The sequence below is a fragment of the Hermetia illucens genome, chromosome 2 (assembly GCF_905115235.1).
Source record: "Hermetia illucens chromosome 2, iHerIll2.2.curated.20191125, whole genome shotgun sequence".
Lineage (NCBI taxonomy): Eukaryota > Metazoa > Arthropoda > Insecta > Diptera > Stratiomyidae > Hermetia > Hermetia illucens.
The window spans coordinates 32,062,025-32,084,091 of NC_051850.1; the positions used below are offsets into that span (position 1 = coordinate 32,062,025).

At 42.5% G+C, this 22,067-nt stretch overlaps 1 protein-coding gene across 2 annotated transcripts in view; it reads left to right on the forward strand.

The window, feature by feature from the left end:
- LOC119650462 (long-chain-fatty-acid--CoA ligase 6) overlaps positions 1 to 22,067 on the forward strand; it is a 149,490-nt gene that overhangs the window by 120,981 nt on the left and 6,442 nt on the right. For both annotated transcript variants that reach the window (XM_038053325.1, XM_038053326.1), the window contains 7 exons: positions 7,063 to 7,236; positions 13,619 to 14,159; positions 18,617 to 18,970; positions 19,028 to 19,230; positions 19,342 to 19,424; positions 19,495 to 19,723; positions 19,792 to 19,965. In XM_038053325.1, coding sequence (XP_037909253.1) covers positions 7,063 to 7,236; positions 13,619 to 14,159; positions 18,617 to 18,970; positions 19,028 to 19,230; positions 19,342 to 19,424; positions 19,495 to 19,723; positions 19,792 to 19,965 — 1,758 coding nt within the window. The remainder of the gene's footprint in view (positions 1 to 7,062; positions 7,237 to 13,618; positions 14,160 to 18,616; positions 18,971 to 19,027; positions 19,231 to 19,341; positions 19,425 to 19,494; positions 19,724 to 19,791; positions 19,966 to 22,067) is intronic.

Below are 22,067 nucleotides of genomic sequence, written 5' to 3' on the forward strand. Positions count from 1 at the left end.
CAATTTCACTTTATCTCAATCTTTAAAATATCTCATCAAGTTTTATTGATGATTTTTTTTTTATTATTATATTTACACGAAATTTGCCGCCATCATGACGATGGTCGGGGATATGGCGGCCGCCGGCGTCCTCAAAATAAAATATATTTTTAGATGACGGCACACTCTATTTCAAGGGAGAATATATTTATAATATATTGTTGTTACCGAATGTATCGCGCTGATGCATAAAAACAAGATAAAATAATTATCTGGTGATTTTCAACAAATGAGGTTGAAGTATTTGAAATTAAAGTCTGCGGTGCATCTACGACTGGCGGTAAATCGTTACGTCTTTGAAATTAATTACGTACTTAAGAGAAAGTGAAAAATGTAATCCAGAGAAATTTAGGAGTGAAACCCAGTTTTTCCGCCGGTTTTAGATTTAATGGCGATATCAAAGTCCCCAGAGACTCATACTGAACAGGATTATCTCAATTTTTATAATGATCAACGGAAAAAATAAATTTTTCCTCAACGACTAGGGGATAAATCAGGAGCGCACACATAAATGTAAATTTAAATCGGGAAAATTCAACGTTTTTACGATCATAAAATTGATGCTTGATCATAATTTCAAATCCCAAAAGCACACCCATCTATGTTTCGCGAAAAATCACACTCAAATCGTTACGAAATCACATCCACATATTTTCGAAATTGCGTCAAAAGAGTGACGTCGTTTTGGGAATTTGCGTCAGATCAACACGAGGCGTGGATCACATAACATTAACTCATTGATTTGCAATTGTTCAACGAGAATACAAATAATTTGAAATTTTGAAAATTTCAGAAGGAGGCATTCCCATTGCCTCACCTACACATGTGCGAGGCAGAATTAATTTGATTGAATGAAATACTTCGTACACCTGAAAATCGTGTTTACATTAGTTGATCTCGTTTGTTTATAATCAACAACGGGGAAAAAAACAATTGTTTGAAATTTAATTATTTTTGGGAAGTCTATTCATCGCTGAAAGACCGCTATTTACCCTTGATCTTGGTAGGAGTGATTTGACTTTTTAATGAGCAAAACATCGCATTTGCTATACCTTAAATTCTTGTCTGGTCATTTGTAAGGTATTTAGGAAATTGTTTACTTAAAGTGACTAATTTTCGGTTGTTGAATGAGTTTTGATTAAATTAGTGAGCTTTGAACGGATTGTGAGGGGAACGGCAAAGAGCTTTTACCAATTAGTCTCAAACACAAGAACAACCCCATCCAGAAAGTAGAAATAGCCCTAATGGTTCAATGACCCAGTTGATTGAGCGGCAGGGATGTTTAAAAGAAGAAAGATCTTCACAAATTTTCCAAAAAATCATCTCCCCTCGAATTCTCACTTTACTTTTGATAAGCACTACACACAATGTGGCTCCAAAATTTGTCTTGAATCAAGTGATCATTGACCTTTTTTCTAATAATTATCAGATCAATGATATGTATATATCCGTGCTAGTGTACAATTGAATTCATCTTGCTTAGCGGATCGATACAGATATTTCGTTGTGTGTAAATTTGTGAATTTTTGGGGACACACGTTCTGAACTTTGAGAGAAGAACGTGTTGGACGGATGGTCAGTCAGCAAAAAAGAACAATTGTAACAACACTCACTCACTGTTTTTGTTTCTGCGATGGAGGTGGTCAACGACAAAGCCGAGTGGAATTGAACGTGATTGAAATTGCATTAGAATAACAAACAGTGTTTGGTGGTGAATCTTGTGAAATTATGGCAATCACTTTGAACTATTCAAACAAACACTCGTTTCCTCGGGAGGCAGCTTGAGGGACAGCCAACGAGACATGCCGAAATTATCCACATCATAATGCTCTGAACGGTGGAAGCATGTCCCGAGCTTTGTACACTTCAGTTCCTCAGGTTTCAAATGATAAAATTGCACGTGTCCTTATACCGAAGCGTGGGTCTGCACAGGAACCTACAAAACCAACAAACATGGGTCATCGCGCGTAACTAACGACAGTGTAACAAGCGAGCTAAAGCTAGGTAATAAAACAAAAAATAACGACTCGAACGCGTGGTGAAAAAAAATTGTACACCCCCCTTTTACATGTATGGGGACCCCCCCCCCCCTAAGGCTCAACGTAGAAGGATATCACTCACTGCATGTCTAGGCGTTCACAGTTCCCACATTCTCACCACATTTCGTGTCAATCGGTATAGCCGTTTCTGAAAAAAGTGCGTGTGGCAGACAGACAGATAGACAGGCATTATCAAATACTTGGGGGTGATGATAGACGGAAAACTCAATTTTAAGCAGTACATAGAGCATACTTGTAAAAAAGCATCCACCACTAATATGGCTCTCGCAAGGATGATGCCAAACGTAGGACGACCGCGGCATACTTGCAGGCTGCTCATAGCCAGGGTGGTGAATTCTATCATGCTGTATGCAGTCCCAGTTTGGGGAAACGCGCTGCAGGTTTTAGGCAATGCATATAAACTGGTACGGTTTACAAAAGAACAGCCTTAAGTGTGTGTTCTGCCTTCAGGACCGTCTCAGACGATGCAGCGTTCGTCATCTCGTTAATGATGCCGATTGACATCCAGGCAACCTAAATGATGAACATTTATAACACCAGGTCCATCTCTCCCTTATCGCAGGTGAAAAAAGCCGAAAGAGAGAGATCCATAAGCAGATGGCAACAGCGATGGGACCAGTCAGAAAAGGGTCATTGGACTTACAGGTTGATCCCTTGTATCAGTGAGTGGCTGAAGAGAAAGCATGGGGAAATTGATTATAATCTCACCCAGTTTTTCACCGGTCATGGAGGATACCGTCAATACCTGTACAGGTTTAAATTGGACACCGGACCTAATTGTGCAAACTGCGACGGGGTCCCAGAGGACCCAGCGCACGTATTCTTCCAATGTCCTAGGTTCGTGGAAGAAAGAAGGAACCTAGAGGAATCTCTGAGTGAAGTGCTATTTTAGATATTTAACTTGCTATGCACGAAACGCGCAGTCAAAGTTTGTTTTGATGCGTTGCGCTGACTCCTATTCCAATTCAGTTCCGCGAATAAAATTGCTGAAGCGACTTTGTACGTTTCGGCTGCACCGATTGTTTCGTGCGCCAATTCGTTTAACAAACTATCTGAGTTGTGAATCGTTGTTCCACCCAAAATCACACGATAGCCGGATACATTCCACTGATGTAGTTTTTAAGATAGCAAAACCAAAAACCACTTCAATTTCAAATGAAAACCTTCTTTTATTTTTTTAAGTTTTTGTTACACAGAATAAAAGCGTATTTACTGACCGGCGGTCGATGCAGATAAGACCGGTTCGTCTCCATGCGGTTCTTTCTGCTCCCAACCAACGGCACACTCTCACCGCTAGCTCTCCACTCCCGTGGCGAGTTCTAAAGGCGTGGAGAGTTCCGAGCGCCATCCATCCGCTCGTATTTTCGAATGCTGCGAATCCTGCTGCGCCACCGGAAAATTTTGTCCGGAGAATGGTATCTTACCAGGAAGACTGAGATGCGATCAATTCCATGATCGGAGTAATCCGAGAGAAACTGCGGAAAGCAGAAGAAGTGAGGAAGGCGCGGGTACGAACCCCGCAGGAAGACGGAAGGAGACCTAGCTAAAGTAAGCTAACTCTGCCCGTGATGTAATACCTAAAGGTGGTTCCACGGGGTAGGGAAGGGGGGAGGGAGTCGGGGGTGGTTTTAGTGGGTAAAAATCCCACACTCTGGTGTGCCCAGGCCAGAATCTTTTGAAGATTTCCACCTCCTTGTTTTGCAAACAAAACTTTAAAAATGGATAAACAAGTCGGGAAACCGGAAGCTCGGCGCTTTTGGGTATGAAAGGTTTTGTTTGTTTCTTGTGTGAGTATATTTGAGTGCAGAGCTATTCCATTTTCACGTAGCCCATAATATATATGCATTTGGCATGTGAGACTACTCAGTTTAGTGTGATATTAATATTTAGTACTTTGGTTTGCAGTAAATTTACACGGTAAAGACAACTTTGAGCTACTGTAACTTTATTGATAGCAGTACGACTTTGATCAAGATAACATGCTTCATACTATAACCTATATTGCTATCTATATTATAATCCTAGGATAAACATAAGGGGGGTGTCTAGTCAATTTTCCAAAAAATATAGTGATATACTACTATTAACTTAATTTGAGTAGATATCCATATGGAGAATATTTTGAGGCCTGGACACCGTGTGGAGGCAGCTTCACGATTTTTTTCAGATTTTTCGGTTGGTTAGTTTCTAAGAATAGGTCCGTTAAAGAAATCATGACTTTCCACTCCTCCCACTCTCCATCTTTCTAACAAATCTCAAAACTAAGACGGCTTCGAGAAGTACTAATCGAGACCTTTCATTTGACACTCAAAAATCATATTCAGTGAACAAAATTTTTACACCCCCTTTTACATGTATGGGGACTGGGATTTTTCTGTTGAGTAGTTTCTGAAAATGGATCCGTTAAAAAATTATGACTTTCGACCCTCCTGACTCTCCACCTTTCCAATAAATGTCAAAATTAAGACCGGCTGCCGAAAGTACTAATCGAGACCTTTTATTTTGGCGAAAAAAAATGTACACCCCCCCCCCCCTCTTTTGCATGTATGGGAACCTCCCTTAAATTTGACGTAGAATGATGTAACTCACTGTATGCGTGAGCGGTCACAGTTCCCACCTTTCCACCAAATTTGATGTCAATCGTTATAACCATCTCCGAGAAAAATGCGTGTGACAGACAGGCAGACAGTGAACCGATTTTAATAAGGTTTTATTTTACACAAAACCTTAAAAATGAAATAAGGATTAAAAATAAAATGTCCTACACTTTCAGAACTCTTAAAAGATTGGTTTATAAGGATGTTTTTATTTCACAAACTGTCCTTGCGCCACTGCAATGTCCTACAGCATAAGGCTTATGATTGTAAGGTGCAACCTTCTTTTAAATTTCAGATTTGATTTCGTGTTACAAGCTTTACTGGGGAAAATTCCCAGCGAAACTTCAGTTGGATCCAGGGGAAGGCGGGCTCCCTAGAGCACCCTGCTTTGATTTGCAACCAGTCCGGGGACGTCATAGGCGCATTCCGGCCTACTATATCCCTAATGCAATGCACTAAACCCTTGCAGTTCAACCTCGGCCGATAGTCCTTTCACAAGAAACCGTGCGCGGGTCCGATCTTTTACACGAGGCAGCATATTTCTTGCGCGCAAAGTAAATTGATCCAAAAATTGTATTCTCTTTGCTCGGAAAATGCCGCCAGACTCAGGGAGGAATCCTCAAGAGCGGGCGCATGGCCAGCTACCACGAACAAGACATCCCTGCACACGATTATAGGAAGATTGCCTTTCGCCACTACCACTACCACCGCCGGAGGACTGGAGATCCGAATGCCCCCGCAGATGACTGATGAGATCACTGGCCAGACTGCCTATCTAGGCATTCGAAACTTAATCGCCCCCGACGCCGATAAAATTGTAACGATAAACTTGGAGCCGCCTCAATTTTCCTAACAATGGCGTACAACTTGGTGCTTGTACCACAGAAACTGTAAAAACTAGACGAAATTCGACCATACGTTCGTAATTGAACTCCTAGTTTAGCTTCCCATTACTACCCAACACCCCGTTAATTTTGTTTTTGCAATCAACCTTAAACCAAAATCAACGTTGACTAAGGCAACAACAAAGCTGCCTCGATTTTGTCACAAGAGACATGCAATCGCGAAAAGGCCTCATTACAACAACGAAGTCCATTTGGATTCGCATGCACTTCATTTGACTCAGAAACAAGCGTTAGAATTGCATTTTGCAATATGCAACATGATTTAGAATTATGTGTAAATAATAACGAAAGTGGACAAACGTTTTTCCGAAATGTTAGAAATTTTTCTATAAAACCTGAATTTTAAGGTTTTTTGGGACAGGTGGGAGGGTTTAGTAGTTCAGTTGTGAAAATAAGTGAATATCAGGATCATCTCAGGTTATTCTTCCCATAATATCAATATTGTCAGCATAGTCCAGTAGTTCGGTGGACTTGAAAAGGATGGTGCCTCCCGCATTTACGTCTGCATCACGAATCACTTTCTCCAGGGCCAGGTTGAAGAGGACGCATAACAGGGAATCCCCTTGTCTTAAACCGTTCTTGATGTTCGCACATTGGTCAGGGTCAGCCTAGTCAGTCTTATTAATTTCGTCGGAATACCGAATTCTCTCAAAGCGGTGTATAGTTTTACCCTGGCTATGCTGTCATAGGAGGCCTTAAAGTCGATGAAGAGATGGTGCAACTGACGTCCATATTCCAACAGTTTTTCCATCGCTTTGCCGCAGAGAGAAAATCTGATCTGTTGCTGATTTGCCTGGAGTGAAGCCTCTTTGGTATGAGCCAATGATATTCTGGGCGTATGGTGCTATCCGGCACCGGAGAATGTCTTATAGATGGTACTCAGCAACGTGATACCTCTATAACTGCTGCACGGCGTGGTATCCCCCTTTTTATGTATGGGACAGATAATGCCCCGCCAGTCGTCAAACATTGATTCGCTATCACTATCGCTGATAAACCGCTTTGTGTAATTGGTTGCCTCCATATTTAACCAATTCGGCTGTAATTCCATCGGCTCCTGGCGACTTATGGTTTTTAAACCGGTGGATTCTACGGACTGTTTCTTCTATGTTTGATGGTGGCAGCATCTTGTAGACATATTTATTTACACGATCAACTAAGGATTTTTCTATCAAATATATAATAATTTCCCTGACCTGAACAGATAAATTGAATAATTTCAAATTATTCTATAAAAATATTTTTATATTTACTTTATTTTATAATAAGCGCTTCTATCAATTCTATCAATCAGTTGGTTCTGCATTTTTTATTTAAAAAACTCCCGAAAAAGTACCTAAATTTTAAACTTTTACACTGGGGTAGCGGCTTGAAATAATTTAGTCCAGATCCTTTGAAAAATATTATATATTGGGAAGCCTTCTAATGACCTATGTACTAAAAACATTTTTTTATTTTCAGGGTCCAGAACAAATACACGTTTCAAAATTTTATAAAGAAGCAAAAAGTGGAAAATTCATTAGCTATATAAGTGATAATGCCAAAACGTTGTATCAAACATTTCGTGTCGGTGCGTATGACTCAAATAATGGCCCATGCTTAGGCTGGAGGGAAAATATTAATTCATCATATCAGGTAAGGAAGCGCAAATTAAAATTTGTTATATGTAAGTATAGGATACGCCACAGCCTGACAAATGTAATGATACCATAGCTCCCCTAGGCCGACCAATTGGCTTCCTCCAGAGTCTAATTTTTACAGCAGCCTGGATCGCACAGTAAATGAAGCGATCAACAAATTCCAAGGTTATCCTTTATGTAAATAAGGAACATCTTTCGTTAAAATAATGTATAATCAGGCTTGACAAGAGGGAAGTGGAAAAATAGGAGGGGAGGGAGGAACCCGGGCTCGGAGTAGAAATTTCGGTGAGAAAAAGCGGATAACATGGGAAAAAAGTAATTCGATTTTTCCGCGTAATTCTGAGTCCCCATCAGCTGTCAATAGGACCAAAAAGCAGTCATCCCCGTATCACTTTGCAACAAAAAATCTCGAAAATGCGCAAAAATTATCCATAAGCTTCAGGAGGCTACCAATCGCGACAAGATTTCTTCTGATGGAAGCCAAATTTCCTGGCTCAGCTAGGGTTCTTGGGGTCATAAGCAACGAAGGGAATGCAAGGCGACCTCACTTAAAAAGGGCCTAAGAATTAACACTAGCGAGTAGATCCCCTCTTGGAGACTGTGATGCCCTAAATGAATAACATCCCGCTAGGACGGAATTCTCTTTGAGCAGGATTTAATGACCACGTATAAGGTGCCCATTGCGCTTATGAATGCACTAATTCCCTTCTAATGAAAGTCCTGGGGGTTTAACGTGAGTACCTACCGTGTAGGCATAATCCCACGATTCTCTTCAGACACGGATTGATTTTGGGACCACAATCAGAGCCCTGCCATAACTGGCACAGCAGTACTGGTTTATACTGTGTGCAGGCTCAGCATTCATACCAGTGGATACAAGGTCTATCTAATATCTCTGCCGCAACTAAGGGGTACGGCACCCGAATTGTACAGCGCAACTCCACGCTTGAGCTCCGAGAAGCTCTGCCCGCGATGTAAGCATCACCACAAGCACCATGAAACTCCCACTAGGAGGCCAACCGCAAATAACCATGCGGAGAGCACATCCTCCATCCATCCTTCGCTTGGAGCATATGCTCTTAGAGGGCCATCCCGGTTCCCATGGTACCAGATAACCTCAGGTGAGGCTTCGTGGCAGGATCCACTTCAGATGAGTCCCTTGCAGACTCGGGTCTGATCGTCCTCCTCGAGTACGTGGGGACGGCATTCCCCAACGGATTAATTCCCTTCTAATAGTAAAAGGCGACTAAAAGGGATAAAAATTTGTGGAATCACAACAGCGCCTTAGAAAAGGACCGACCTCACGACTAAGACTTTTGGCCGTCGAAAGCGGTTTTTGACTAGCTTCTAACATGTACTTACAACCTTCAATATGGGCCCAGGAATGCTCGCTATCGCGAACTAAAATTGTGGCGATGTTGACTGCACACTCTGGGTCAAATTAACTGAAATGATCAGAGTCTGGAAGGTACACCTCTTCCTTTTATGGGCAACTTAATGCCGGAATGTTGTTGACAACTACCACAAGGCGCACTCACATGACCGGTGAGCCGATTTTTAACAGGTTCCTAACTTCAAGATTTCGGTCTAGGTTAAGGAACATAACAGTTGTGCAGTGTTGCATACCAACGAAGGTTTTCAGTACAGAGGAGAAAGATGGCTTCTCTGCGTGGATTACACGCGGTTAAGATGAGTGACCAGAATGTCAACGTGGTTTCTGGTAACCCCTTCAGTATATGGTGGTCTTGGTGACCATAAAACCAACAATGAAGGCTTGCAGATTTCTGCAACTTTTCATCACAAACTCGCTTGAGAATATTGATAATCGCTGGGGCGATACCTCTGGAAAGGGTTAAGTTGGCAGCCACGTTTCGAAAGGACGTCACAAGACCCGGCTGACTACGGAAACGTACATAGAGATGAATTGGCGAACGACAGGAGCTGAGAGCTCTATTGATGGCTATGAACAGTGGTGAGCATGGCATGTTGGAGCTCTGTCAACGTCACAAAGTTGTTCAGGGAAATAGCAACAATTTCGCCCCCGTATATCACATCACAAAACAACTTGCAAGGATCATAAATCTTCCCATACTCCTATGAGGGACGTTAATGGTAAGTTTCTCACCCACAATCAGCCAAGAAATAGAAGGGGCACATCATTACAATTCTCAATCTTATAAGACCCAACGAAGTTTCACCTCTTTCAGATGATATGACAAACCAACGTTTCACGCGAATATCAACTGCGTCTCCAAACAAAGACGAAATTATCTTTTTATCAATGCGCTCAATGGGAGTATAGTATTTACTGCTGTGAATTTAGATCACCTTTTCATTTTCTGTTCGTCGATTTCGAGGAGGCTTTCGACAGTATCAACAGAGAATGTATCTGGAGTAGTCTATATAAGAAAAGGTATCCCGAAAAAACATGCCATATTAAGGTAAAATCTTAGGAATTTTCTTGCCGAAACCATTTCTTCTCGATATCAGTAACGTTCTTAACGTCGCCTTAGCTGAAGAACGTGGACGGATTATTGATGACTTGAGGACTAAATTGATGACATATGTTTGCTCTCTCACCGAGTCATAGCTTTTGGGAAAAATGACTTCGGATTTAGAGAAAGAGGCAAGCAGAGTCCAGCTGGAAATAAATACTAACAAAACCAAGTTTCTGAATTTGACTGATCACACTGGTTGAACAGTTTGTTACCAAAGAAGTGTTGTTTCTACCGATGTTTGCACCGAACTTCATGACAATCGACGTATTAACAGCTGTTTTGATAAAAAATCTAAGAATCCAGATGTCTCAAGACCAACATCAAGTTGACGTTGTTCCGCGATAATATTTTCCCTATGGTACTATAATAAATGGGAGTAGAACATGGAAAGTGATCACCAATGCTTTTCGAAAGCTCCAAACTTTCATCAACTTATATCTGCGCCGTGTCATCGAGATATTCTGGCTTAAGACAATAAAAATCGGGGAACTTCGCTGACGTACAAGCCCTGTTGATGAGACGGTGGAAATGAGGGTGAATAGGTCAACATTTAAGTAAGGGCGCACCTCCATTGCGGGTTGTACCAAACAAAGAAATCGACTACCCGAGGCTGGCTGACGAGTCTATCGCCCTAGGGCTAAGTGATTCAGAATAGTTTATAAAAGTGCAAATTTTTCGGAAAATCGTGGAGGGAAATCAAGCACCTTGCCAAGAATGGATAGCTGTAACATAGAGTGCCAATTTTTACCAACCAATTTTACCAAACAAACCCTTAAAGATTCGTATAAAAAAGTGACCATATTGTTACCACATATAAAGTTTTTCAAAAATCGTGGAGTTAATTTCTAGGGGGCCTTAAGCTTGTCACTTGTGTCCTTATTTCTAACGGTTTGTGGCATATGGTACCTGCAATTCAACCATAACTCCTGTGAATCCAAAGAAATGCGCCAATATCGAAACTCCACTGAAACTCATAGCATCTTGTATTTTGTGGGAAATATTGAAACACCCACAATTTAAGAAGAATTTGCTTACAAGGCTTCTTCGCAAGAGATACTCAGCAAATAAAAAAATGCTGATGATTTCGTCGCCAGAGCTCTACTCTCAACTCTTCAAACACTGCCTGTCACCAAGTGAACGAGGAACGCAAGACTCATGAACTATACAGTTCAGCATCAACTTAGTGTTTTCTGTACCCTCTTATTTTGAGACAACAAGGAGCGGAGGCACCTCAAGGCAGCAAAACAATGATCTTCTATCCTTGTTTCCTTCTAAACAACCAAAACACCCTAATGAAGATTTCGAAATTACTTCATCTAAATAGAGACTATTATTACTTATAGCGAAGCGTGGTTTCTGAAGACGGTAAGACCGAACTGGATGTTAATTCGCTTTCGCTGCTCTGTTTAAAATCTGTCAATGCAGTTATCTCAACACCAAGATCACCTTGAGACTGTTCTGTGCTAGTATTCTTTCTGCGTTGCTATATAGTAGTAACACATGGTAAGTGAACCCCGAGGTTACTCAAAACCTCCAAACCTTCGTCAACACCTGTCTGCGTCGTATCATGGGAGTACGCTGACCTTCTACTATTTCAAACGAAAGACTTGGTCTGGACAGAGGCTTGCCACTCGTGTGCACTGTAATCGAAAGACGGAAGTGGCAGTGGGTAGGTCACACATTAAGGAAGAGCGACAATTGCGGGCAGTGGGATGCACTGCCCCAAGGGCACTTAGCGCAGAGCAGTAAAGAAGGAGTGCGGGCGTCTCGGGAAGTCGTGGAGGGAGCTGGTGGTATCAAAGTTCGCGCATTTTCATGACAATATAGCAAAAGCGAATATAAGGATGCTATCCTTCCAGTATCACAAAACAACCTGACCCAAGTATACAAATTATTCGAGACCTTCGATGTCCATTTGATCAGATAGGAAAATGTCGATAACCCGTCTGGCTGAAGAGCTTTCCTGCCCTTTATCGACTGTCAAGGTGCACCTGCATACGTACATGGAGGACGCAACTAAGTTCAGGTTATTTCATCTACAAAAAGTAGAACTTCATTGGATAAGATACAATTGATGTGTACGAGAAATAAGAGCGCGTTTCAAAGCTCATCCATGTTTAAGCCCGTCATTCATATAACAAGAAAGAAAATGAAGGTAAGCGATCATTAAATAATATTCCCTTTTAAGGTTCTATTGTTGAACATATCCAGAGTCCAACTCCAAACTGCTGACAGTGATATGGTTGATCTGACCTTTTGGCAGACTTTCTGTTCCAACACTATGCTATCATTTTGGAGGCGATGATTATTACAAAACTTTTCAAACCTTTCCCGTTATTATTACGATCACCTACACCGCTGCTCCTATCCCATGGTCAAAAAAGGTACCAAAAAAGTTTATCTTGACATTCAAATCACCCACCGCAGTCACAATGTCACCTTTGGGCCCGGGTTATGGCCTTTCAGAAAAATGATCAGCAGTTTTTTCAACACGCGATAGGAGATCTTCTACCTTTTCGTCAGCCTTTGTCCTGTTCACAAGCGGTGATCGATTGCGCCATTTGGCTCTACCAAATACCTGATCTGGATGCAATCGGGAGGCTTTCAAGTCCCCATCCAGCGTATCAAGCCACCGTTGTTTCGACCGGAATTTCACAATTAAAATTCTGCCTGATATAGGAGTCATAAGGACGCAGCTTGGGGAAGATCTGAGCACCACTGCTACAACAAATTTACATACACAAGATTTCATCATCACAACCGATAACAGTTACGATGATGAAATCCGCGCACGGTTGTTGTCAGCCAACAGAGCTTATTTCAGCTTACAAAAACTGTTCCGCTCAAAACGTCTTGATCTTGCCAGTCCTCATTTATTCCTCGGAAACTTGGGTTCTTAGCATTGCGAACTCTTGGCCGCGTTCGAGAGAAGAATTCTCTAAAGAATTTTTGGCCCCCTACATGAGGATGGACGATTCCGTAGCCTACATAACAACGAAATCTATAAGCGATACCATGACCGTCCGGTTGTGGATAAAATCCGACTCAATAGGTTACGGTGGGCGGGTCATTTAATCCGTATGGACGAGGATAATCCAGCCCGGAAAGTATATAGGGGCAATATCTATGGTAGGAAAAGAAGACGAGGCAGACCCTGCATGAGATGGAGCGATGGCGTAGGTCAGGACGCCAGACAGCTTTTAGGGATATCGAATTGGTGGACCTCGGCGCAAAACCGGGATGTCTGGAGTTCCTTATTAAGGCAGGCCTAGACCCGATACCGGTTGTTGCGCCGTTGATGATGATGATACACAAGATTTCATCCTTAGTGCCGCAAGAAAAGGGGTCCAATCTAGACTTGCTGCAAACGAAATTTCCAAGGGCCTCGGTCTCGCGCCAAGGTTATCCAGCTCGTTGCACGCAATAAATTTATTTCGAGGCAAAACATGATATATATCATAAATAATGCCCTTGTAGAGTTTCCGAGCAGCGTCTTTCCCATCCCTTTGAATAAATAAGGCAACGTGTTGAAACTAATTTTATCAATGGATTATTGACCTATCATTACAAATATGGCTGACATGGAAGAATACTAAACAATAAATGCTCTATGACATTTGTCAAAATTGAATTCAAAAAATCATAGAAACGAATCGGTATAAAGGGAATCTCTAATAATTTGAGAAACAGATAAGTCTTTGTAGTTTTTCAACAATACATAACTAAGGTGGATATGGTGCACCTTGAAAAAGCGTGTCGGTGCTGTAAGAACACTAGAGCCATTATAGAGTTTCTAACCACAAAGTAAAACAAAACTGCAGAACCTCTGCCAATTAAAAAATCAATAATAAAATAACAATCATTATCCTTCCTTTTCAGTGGATCAATTTCGATGAAACCCTATTACGTGCAAAAAATTTCGGCTCAGGCTTAATATCATTAGGAATACAACCTCGTCAATTAGTCGGAATTTATTCACAAAATCGTCCCGAATGGATCCTGTTCGAGCAAGGATGCTACTGTTACTCGCTTGTTGTTGTTCCTCTTTACGATACACTCGGACCAGATGCTTGTGCTTTTATTATAAAACAAACGGATATGTCGGTTGTTGTTGTCGAAGATGATTCCAAAGCAAATCTGCTATTGGACAAAGCTCCAAGGACACTTACCAAATTAGTTGTAATTAGACCGACAGTGAAACCAGCAACTTTACAAAGAGCACGAAGTCGCGGTGTTGAAATACATACATTCGATGATGTCGAAGCACTAGGTGCAAAGGGTAATCATCCAGAAGTGCCTCCAAGACCAGAAGACCTTTGCACGATATGCTACACGTCCGGAACAACAGGGAATCCTAAGGGTGTGATGCTGACACATGCCAATGTTGTTGCTGGAGTTTGCGCAGTGTTACTTCAATTGGGTGAGTATTGTTTTGAATTATCTCTCTTTATCAAGCTGCAACGTTGTATGGATCATAATATGAATTTTTGCTATGCAATTGATTAACAGTGTCCAGATAGCTTAGTGGTTAGAACGCTAAGCTGTCTCAACGGGCAATCACGGTTCAAATCACAACAAACGAGTTTGTGTCATGACCGGATGTCGAACACCAATTGTGAATGAGGACCTGAGCCAAATCAGAGTAATAATCACGGACGGGCGCAATGCTGACCACATTGCCTCCTACAGCGTTCCATAGTCCTTCAAGATCGCTCTAACATGCTTCAATGCCCTGATCTAATTGGATTGTCACGCAACGATTATTGTTAACTGATTATCGCAGTTCTTGTGTTTATATTTTCTTCTGGCTTCTTTCAGTGCCGCTTTGCTTGATGACTTGAGCCTCCAACTAAGTCGAGGCGTTAGCCGCTTTTTGGTATTACCTCTTTTATTCGCTTCGCAGGAAATTATTACTTTATTGTCAGGCCGTAGTAAATGTCCCTGGCTCAAAGGGGTAGCATAATTAATCAACACAACCAGAAGGAAGTCAGTCATTCCTGGTACTTCCAACCCTCCGCAGATACATCTTTGATGCTCAGAATTTTACCATAACCGCATTACGAATGACCCGAAAGGGGGACACAGGAGTAATCAGTATGCAAACAGTATACAACATTGGACTATCGTCCAAGTTCCTTCACTGAATAGGACGCCCAAATCATTTAATACAACGAGCATCTTAGCATGATCAGACCAAAACGGATGCATTTTCTCGGAACTATTAAAAATCTCAAATGTAATGGAATTATTAACTGCAAGAAAATAGACCTCCCCAGACCCCTGTGTCATCTTCGACTGGATCAAAAGCACCAACAAATTCGAAGGCAAAGAAGCAGAGCCTTTATACCCAACTGACTCGTTCTTAAAGGAGAAAGTTCAATGGATAAGGAAGAAAAATCCAAAAAAAAACCTCTTGAGATATCTAATCCTCCAGAGAAAACTATTTTTGGTTACATACGCCCCGCATCGGTTACTACATCCTTAAACCGAAGGACCGTAGGAAATACAGAAAAACCGCATTTTCCACCAACTCAGCTCAAAGAAATGTTGCTAAATGCCGAATCTTGCCCCAATTCAACTTATTTACAAAGATATCAGTGTTTGACGGGTTTCATCTGGAACCGTAGACAATTCTGTCCATTCTGAGAGACCTCACATCCGGCCTACTTACGAAGACGCCAGCGTTTGGATTCACGCCACTCCAAAGGCCCTCAAGGGTAATTACTGGATAAACTCCCCAAATTCACGAAGATAATATATCCGCCGTAGCCGATCCCAAGCCCGGTTGTGAAAGGAGGAGGGATGGATAGCTTCAGTCAGAATAGCTGTACGCCACCGCAGCGTCTCAGGGGATAGGTGAGGAAAGTGCAGGAACTTTGCAGTCTTGCAGATTACTCACTGAAGAAGCTATCCCCACACCTGGCAACTAGGGATAAAATGCACCACCAAAAATGAGAAGAAGAAGAAATTTAAGGTCCGGTACGGATAACCCCGGGAGTCGTCTGACTTGGTGACTGGATGGGGCTCTCGTTGTGTGCTGATTTGTCGCTGCTGCAACTACAATCACTTGTGTATTGTGGTACAGTTGCGGCTCTCAGATTGCACGGTCAGAAGATTCGCTTTCGTGTTATTGGTTTGAGTGACCGAAGAGATCCACCATGCAAAATTCACCTGGAAAGTCGGTGAGACTCACTAAGGCAGGACATTGCTAGACTGATTCAGATCAGCAGTGGCAATGCCAGCAGACGGGTGAGGAATAAAGTGCAGAGGGTTTACCGGAACTATGCCATCCCCAGTGGGACACCCATAGTTGAAATTCTGGACACACTAAAGCAGAAACTTTCTATCATATGCAGTCGATTGCGACGGTATGGCGAACGTCATTCCAGACGTGTCCAGAATGCAACATACGCGAGGAACCAGCGGGGCTTTTTCAGAGTACTCAACGAATCCCAACAGAGCGTCCAGACAGTACAGTTTTCGGTGACGGAAGCGAAAGTGTATTGGGCTGGACTTTGGGGGTTACCCGCCCAGCATGCTAAGTGGATCTCCGCCGAAGGCACCCGCCATGGCAACACGCCTGACATGAATTTTGCGGATGTTACCCAAGAGGAAGTTCGACGAGCCATAAACAGTTCGAGGAACTGGAGGGGCCCAGGTCTGGATCGAGTGCAGAATTTCTGATACAAAAAGTTCACCAGTATATATATTCGGTTGGCACACAGCATAAATTAGGTCATGAGTCGGCCAGGAATTTCCACTCTTCGTCACTGCGAGGATTACCTACCTTATCCTTAAGAACACGGTGCAGGACTCCGCCGGCACAAGACCGATTATTTGCTTACCAACCCTCTATAAATTCAAAACGTCCATCATTAATGGAAGGGTCAATACGTACCTCAAGACGAACAACATTCTGTCCGAGGAGCAGAAGGGCTGCCGAGTTGGGTCAAGGGATTGCAAAGAGCAACTCATTATCGACTCGGTAGTTGTAGGACAAGCAAGTAGAGACCGAAGAAACCTCTTTAGTTGCTATATCGATTACGTCAAGACTTTTAATAACTGATGGACGGGTGGCGAGTTTTGGAAAACTTCTCGGCAAGCGACCATCAATACATTGCCTTCAAAGTGGTGGACACAAAGTCTCAGTGTACGTACCTCGGGCTGACTATTGACTCAAAGAAGAGCTTTTTTGAGCAAATCAAAGCAGCAACGAACAAGACTGCAGCTGGGATGTCGACGTGAACTAGGTTAATGGCAAATATTGAGGGTCATACGTCTAGCAAGCGACATCTCCTGCTGAGTTAAACGCAGTGGGGGTGATCCCCGTTGCCCTTCTTGCTAACGAGCGTCAAGCCATATGGGTGCTCGTGAAGAACGGCAACGTACCCTAGACGAGTGGCAACTCTCTTGGCAAAATGAAACCAGAGGCAGATGGACTGCGCGGCTCATCAGCAACTAAGGTCCATGGCTGAATTGGAAGCATGATGAGACTGACTATTTTTTTATCCAGTTCATAAATGGGCATGAAGGTTTTCAGTTTTACCTGCACAAGATTGGAAAGGTGCGATCTCCGGATTGTGTGGTTTGCAATGGAGTTGTGGACGCCCATCACACTTTTTTTTCTTGCGGAAGGTGGAATGGAATTCTTCAGCAACTCTATTTAAACACAAGGGATCTCTCTCCAGACAACATTGACGAGGAGATGCTAAGGAGTGCTGATAGGTGAAACGGTGTTGCCCATTACGTTCGGGTTCTCCTCGCTGCTAAGAAGATAGAGCTCGACCGGTGGAAGAGCCGGATGACTGGAAGTTCCTTGAACTGACAGGTCCCTTCCTCCTCTCGCCTCCCATTGGTGAAAGGAATTCCCTGATTTGAAGGCTCCACAAGGCGGGAGAGTTCGGGGACTAGCCCGAAGTAATGTGACAAACGGTTCCAAGTTAACTTTCTGACGATGAGGAGGTGTTTAGTTGATGAAGACTAATGGCAGAACGGCATACGATGAGAAATTGCAGAAAAGCAAGAAGGGGCGAATAGAATCAAAAGTTTTAGAATAGACAGTGTAGACTGTGTGGGCACCCGTTCTTTTTTAGCGAAAAAATGTCAGCCTCTTCTCAGACGTCTAGTAGAATTCTTTCAGAAAGCACCTCGGAATTATATTGCTTAGATGTCTTTAGTATGTCTCCTCTTCACTTCATTGTAGTGTCAATGTACACACCAATCCAGTTAGAGATCTACCAGACCCAGAACTGACGTTAGAATCAATACTACTGATAAGAAACTCGACTGTAGAAACGTTTGGAAAGGAATAAGAGGATAGAAGGACTTACAGATAAAAGTATATACGAAGGAAAAATGGTTACAAAGAAAACCGCATACTGATTGAGAAGAATTAAAAATAAGGTCGACAAATTTTATGCTAATTATGGGAGGAGAGAAAGGACGGCCATTGCCGACATGTGGCCAAATCAGGTTGAGCTGTCGCCTATCAAGAGAGCTCAATACTCGTTGCTTGCCGCAAAAGAACAAAAATCGATAAAATTAGCACTATCTTCGGGACGCTCGCGGCACTCACTCAGATTTACGTACATGATTATTTGTCAGATACCGCCAGGATACCGCCAACTTGTCGCTTTCAACCACTAATTTCGAGCTATATAGTATATCAACGGATGATACTACATGTATATGCATCTCTGAATGAATCGAACAAAAAAAACTTCCGGTCTTTCTTACACCCCCCTCCCCCCATCCATCCGAACATTAAGGAGCGGTTAGTTGGGAATATAAGAAGCTCGAAAAAATAATTTCACTTAAACCAAAATAAATATTTCCTGCAAATACCTCCCGAACTAACTGTTTTTTTCTATTTTCCAGGTGATCATAGACCACGAGTTGGGGATGTTATGCTATCATTTCTTCCCCTGGCTCACATGTTTGAAAGATGTTGTGAAAATGGTATCTACTACTCCGGGGGTTGTGTAGGCTTTTACTCAGGAGACATAAAATTACTTACACATGATTTCAAAGCCTTAAAACCGACAGTCGTACCGGCTGTACCCCGCCTACTGAATCGGGTCTACGACAAAATCCAAAATGAAATAACTCGATCAGCCATAAAACGGGCAATTTTCCGAATGGCTATAAATTCCAAGGAGGCAGAGCTGCGACGTGGTATTTTAAGGAGGAACGGACTATGGGATAAGTTAGTGTTTAAAAAAGTCCATGAAGGTGAAACCTGCTGAGATATAAAAAAGTAGGAAAATGATTCAAGTAGTTTCGTTATAGCATTTGGAGGGAACCTGCGTTTAATGGTTGTTGGATCAGCTCCGTTGGCTGGAAACGTACTTACTTTCATGCGATGCGCCTTAGGATGTCTTATTGTGGAAGGATATGGCCAAACAGAATGTACTGGTGCAATCACACTCACTGTGCAGGGAGACTTCGTACCTGAACATGTTGGCCCGCCCGTATCGTGTAATGCTGTCAAGGTGAGATCTCCTAAATTACAAATGAATCCAATGTATGATGTATACCTTAATTCGGAGTTACATATCGTAAGTTACTTTGAAGATCTAACGCAAGTTCTTTTTGTTTCCTAGTTGGTGGACGTACCAGAAATGGAATACTATGCAGCCCAAAATACTGGCGAAGTTTGTGTTCGAGGAACGAATGTATTCCATGGGTGAGCACTTTTTTTGAAACTTCTTCCAAAAAGTCTAGTTCTAAATGAACATCTTCTTTTTCGCCCTCAGATATTACAAAGACTCTGACAAAACTGCAGAAGCAATCGATGGTGATGGCTGGCATCATACCGGTGACGTAGGCAAGTGGCTACCAAATGGAACTCTAAAAATCATCGATCGACGAAAACATATTTTCAAACTTAGCCAAGGAGAATACATAGTACCCGAGAAAATTGAAAATATTTACATGAATAGTCAATACGTTGAGCAAGTGTTTGTTTACGGGGAAAGTCTAAAGGTGAGAAACCGTTGAAAGATTCATTCAGATCTTCAGTGGCTAATAATGTTTATTTATTGTTACATTAGAGCTGTATAGTAGCTGTCGTCGTTCCCGATGTTGATGTCCTCAAGTGTTGGGCGCAGGAAAATAATATTCCTGGCACATTGACAGTCTTATGCAATAATCCATCCGTTAAGGAGTTAATTTTGACAGATATGCTAGCTTGGGGCAAGGAAGCCGGGCTTAAATCATTTGAACAGGTGAGTTGATATGAAGAAACAAGCCGTGATATGAGACCTTCCACTTCACGTACTGAGAATTCTTTCATATGTGCGAATGTCATTCTCTTAGATATTATCTCTAGTATTGTTGTCTCTATGCTCCTTCCTTTGTTCCTGAATTATGGGTCCACGAATACTGGAGTGTTGGTAACTCCATCTATGCCAGAAAGAAACCACAACTCTGATAATAATTCGCGATATTTACGCCGGAGGAGAAGAAATTGTACGAAATTGTGGCTTACGTTTTCTCTTTCTCTCAGGATATCCGCGATCGCTATGAGGTTGCACCGATGCGAGAGAGGCGTCTTCGATGGTATGGTCGCGCAGTTCGTGCTAACGAGAATTCACTTGCCAAGATTGGTCTGAACATCGAAGTCGATGGTAAACGACCAAAAGGCAGGCCTAAACAACGGTGGCTTGATACGCTGGATGGGGATTTAAAAGCCTCGAGATTGTACCCAGATCAGGCATTCGATAGAGCCAAATGTCGAAACCGATCATGACGAGCCGACTCCGGAGGGGCCTCCAGATACACGCCCTATTCACGCTATAGAAAGCTTTATCGAAATCGATGAAGAGCAGGTGAGCAGTAACCTACGCTCTGCACACTACTCCACAATGACCCAGAGGGTGTTAATGTGAAAGATCCATCGCGGATACATGCCTGCTCTCAGCCGCTCAAACCTTGTAGCTATTGCTTGAAGCGTTCCAGGATGATTTTAGCTAATATCTTCACGATAGCAGTAAACACACAAATAGCCCTCCAATTATTGCGCTCATGTCCATTGCCCTTTATCGAAATTTTAACGACATCCCATTCTCCCACTCACCGGGATAAATTTTAGGTTGCCTGCATTTGCAAATGAGTGAAAGTAAAAAATCTGTTGAAACTGCAGGAGCTGCACCAGAGAATTCCGCCTGAGTGCGTCGATGACAGTGATAACTTCGCTTCTAGTTGGTGGAGCAATCCATATTCGCATGTTAAGAAAGCTTTCCATATCTTCCACAGGAAGTAGAACTTCAGCGGATGTTATACAATTGAGAATCGTGGTGAAGTGTTCGTTCAGCCTCCTCGACTACTCATCACCGTAGCTAAGAGCCGTTCACGTCTCTCACAGGACCATCAAAATGCTTAACACCACTTTTACTCTTTCGTGCGGGATAAAGTAGCGAAATCGTTATTTGTGGCAGCTGCTACTTCCCTCACCAGCACAATCGTGTAATTCCATTTGTCGCGACACACGCTATGTTGAACTTCTCTTACTTCTCCGCAGTTACTTTAAAGTTTGTGTCGCTTGCGTAGCAAGAAAGCTGGTCAAGAGTCGGATTCCGGAGACGGCCAATGTTGAATTTATTTGCTTAATTGTTTGTTTACTTAAGGGACAATAAGCAGAGTAAACTCCAATTACTTATAGTTATCAGGAAGAGGAGAATGCAATAATCTTATCCTATGCTTAAAACTACTTAAAGAATTTGAGGGGGCCGCTTTTGCTGTGCATATCGAAAGACAACTTCTAAATCTACTGCTGACCGCGATGAAGTCGATCTGTTTGGATGTTCCTTTCCAGTGAGTCGAAATCCAGCTGACCTTGTGGTAGTTCCTGTGCTCGAACAATGTAACGAGGCGGTGAAAATTGCACAAATTGTTAACCATTGTTATCACGGTCACCAAGATCATGTCATGGTCTATCTCAAGATATGGTTGTGAAAAGAGGAGCGGGGATAGATGTAGCCTAAACGGCTGAGATACACCTAAGCACTTCAGGTGAGTAAGGTGTCACGAATTACGTAGCCAGACCTACAATATAGTTGTGTAAACTCTGGCACGTTTCGAACCACCTGAAGCAGCTATCACAGAGTCCACCTCTGGATAGGGTTTCACGATGGATCGACAATGTATCCATGTCTCGGATTGGAAGGACAAACGACGACGACCAAGCAAACGTCTAACGGACTATTCTTTCGGATCCTAGAATGTACGCTCTCTGAACCAACCAAGGGTCGTCAAGGCCCCCTTCAACAGGCCGAAATTTTAATGCGAAAACCGGAAACGAAAGCTGGTATCGGGGAACCACTGGAGG